This window comes from Phytophthora parasitica, assembly GCF_000247585.1.
Source record: "Phytophthora parasitica INRA-310 unplaced genomic scaffold supercont2.3, whole genome shotgun sequence".
NCBI lineage: Eukaryota > Oomycota > Peronosporomycetes > Peronosporales > Peronosporaceae > Phytophthora > Phytophthora nicotianae.
The window spans coordinates 2912609-2914901 of record NW_008648989.1 but is presented as its reverse complement, the minus strand read 5'-3'; the positions used below and the strand labels follow the sequence as shown (position 1 = coordinate 2914901).

Genomic DNA, 2293 nt, shown 5'->3' with positions numbered 1-2293 from the left:
AAAAAAAAAAACGAAGCCATACGTTATTGTGCGATACTCTTTGAATGAACAGCGCACGCAAATTGGCTACAGACTTCGGTTGAGTATTGCTTCACTTAAGTGCGATAACCCAACAAATTTGTCCTTAAAAAGAGGGCGAAATAAGTTGCAACAGCGTCATATTACGCGTGATTTTGTCGTTAAGGCCCAGATTATATGGATAAAAATTGAGACGATAAGGAATTGTCTCGGTCTGATATGACAGCTGAGACTGCTGACGCCACTTTGTATTTTTTTTTTACTTGATAATACTATTGAATTTGAATACTTTTGTCCTATAGTAAAGGACAAATCGACTTCCGGGTAGGCATCCCAGACACGTTGTAGTTTGGCACTTCCCTCAGCAACGCCTCGGTTAAACAGAGAATTGCCAACACGTTATTGAGAGCTAATAAAAAGCTACATTTCAATATACATCCACATGAGCATCTACCAAAACTGGGGCATCCAGTTTTTGTTCTCTTATTTGTCTTTTTTTTTCTTGTTGGAGATAAGGACTATAGCCGGCGCAGCGCTGTTTCATTTCAAAATTGCAGGGAAAATGGTCACTCAAATAAGGCCAAATCAACAAATTTGGCCAGAGTCTACCGGATACGAGATTACATCAGCTTGATTACACAGTTTCTGAAAAAAAAAAACGCTTCTCTACATTCTCAACTAATTTGACACTCTGGGCTTCACGGTAAGCGTTAACCGATGAGAAATTTTCAATTCTTGTTGTGTGAAATTGGAGATTTCATTATCCAAGCGCTTCGTGAGAAATATCCATTATTTTACTTCTGAAAATTAGTCTGAAATGTTGTCTAAAATTTCAACATTTGTTATTAGTATTATATTTTAAGAAAATTGTGCGCAGTATCACCATATCTGCAGTTCGCTCACTCTATCTGTTACTGCGTCGCTCATGACGATGATGATACATGTACTGGTTCTTCAGCAGCATCATTCTCATTCAGCATCCTCTTTATTTGCGTTAGTATCAAGATTCTTGTGTCATGCGTCGTATTCGAGCCAAGGAAAATGCCGGAGCTGATGCAGTCTCATTGACGTTGAGCTACAATTTGCAATAAATTACAGTATTGTGCCAGCGAAATTTTTTGATTTAGTAATAAAACCGCAACAGTCGAAAAATGTCTGATTATTGTAAACACAAAATGAAACACCAACGATAATGACCGGATCGCTTCGGTTTATTATCGTTAGTACTGATCAGTGAGTCGCCCCTGGCTTGTATACACGCTGACACGAGTATACATGTGCTCATTCGTACATCCTCATCCACCTTGGCTGGCTGATTTTACTTGGAGTTGCTTGCTCCAAATCGTCCGCCTTGCTAGTCATCACTTTCAGTGTGGCGCGAAATTGCCGTTACTTTAAGGATGTCGTTTTTCGGCTGAGAATAGACAACGACGTGATAGCGCCCCGCATCAGAGCAACCGGCCTTGTCGGGGCAATAACCCACGTCTTCCTTTCCGCTAACAGGGCAACCGTACACACAGAAGCTGTAGTCGGTACCAGATTGAGAGTTGAAATCGTAGTTATGAGGGTCGTTGGCGTTCTCTTCCATCGTTTTCTGAGTCTCCACGCTCTCCACTTCCAAGGCACATATGAAGACGTTGACATCGGAAGCGTATGTGCGCCCGTTGCTCAATGCTACCTGCAGCATGTTCGCATCTGCTTCAGTGATGGTAGGCTTCGTAGAATTCATGTCTTGAGCTGCTGAGGAGACCAACTGCATCAGCGCTAGAATGAACGACGCAGATACTCGAAACGAAGGCATTTGGTGAATAGGATGCGGGTCTTGAAGCTTGCTGGAGCTGAAAGAAATTTGAGAATGAAAAAACTAAACAATGAGGCAAGCGTATCAGCAGCGATGCCCTTCTTTCATTTGTAGAGGCGTGCATATTCGTGCACAACAATCTGGCACTGAAGACCTCCACTAACTTGAACTAGTTACGTGCAATGCTTTGCTGCGTTGACTTTTGTCATGGAAAAATCTGTCGATTGGGTTTTATCCCTCACTAGTTGTGACATTGCCTATCCAGGGAATACTTTTCTTTCCTATCTATGTACATTGAACTTTAGTTTTATTATTGTAGAACCGTGACTAAACGTATTACGTAGATGGATCAAATAGATCGATTCAACTATGACGTACGCTTTACGTAGGAGATTGAGCGCGTGACAAATCCAGCCCCAATTCGTTTTTCCCGCTAGTGAAGAAGTGATACTATCCCATAACCGGGGGGGGGGG

General features: G+C 42.0%; 1 protein-coding gene across 1 annotated transcript; it reads right to left on the bottom strand.

The window, feature by feature from the left end:
- Nucleotides 1-1372: 1372 nt before the first annotated feature.
- On the bottom strand, nt 1373-1819 carry PPTG_02051 (hypothetical protein; the record flags this gene model as incomplete). The annotated part of the gene is made up of 1 exon (XM_008895446.1): nt 1373-1819. One exon carries the CDS (start codon nt 1817-1819, stop codon nt 1373-1375), a length of 447 nt encoding a protein of 148 aa, XP_008893694.1.
- Nucleotides 1820-2293: the final 474 nt, after the last annotated feature.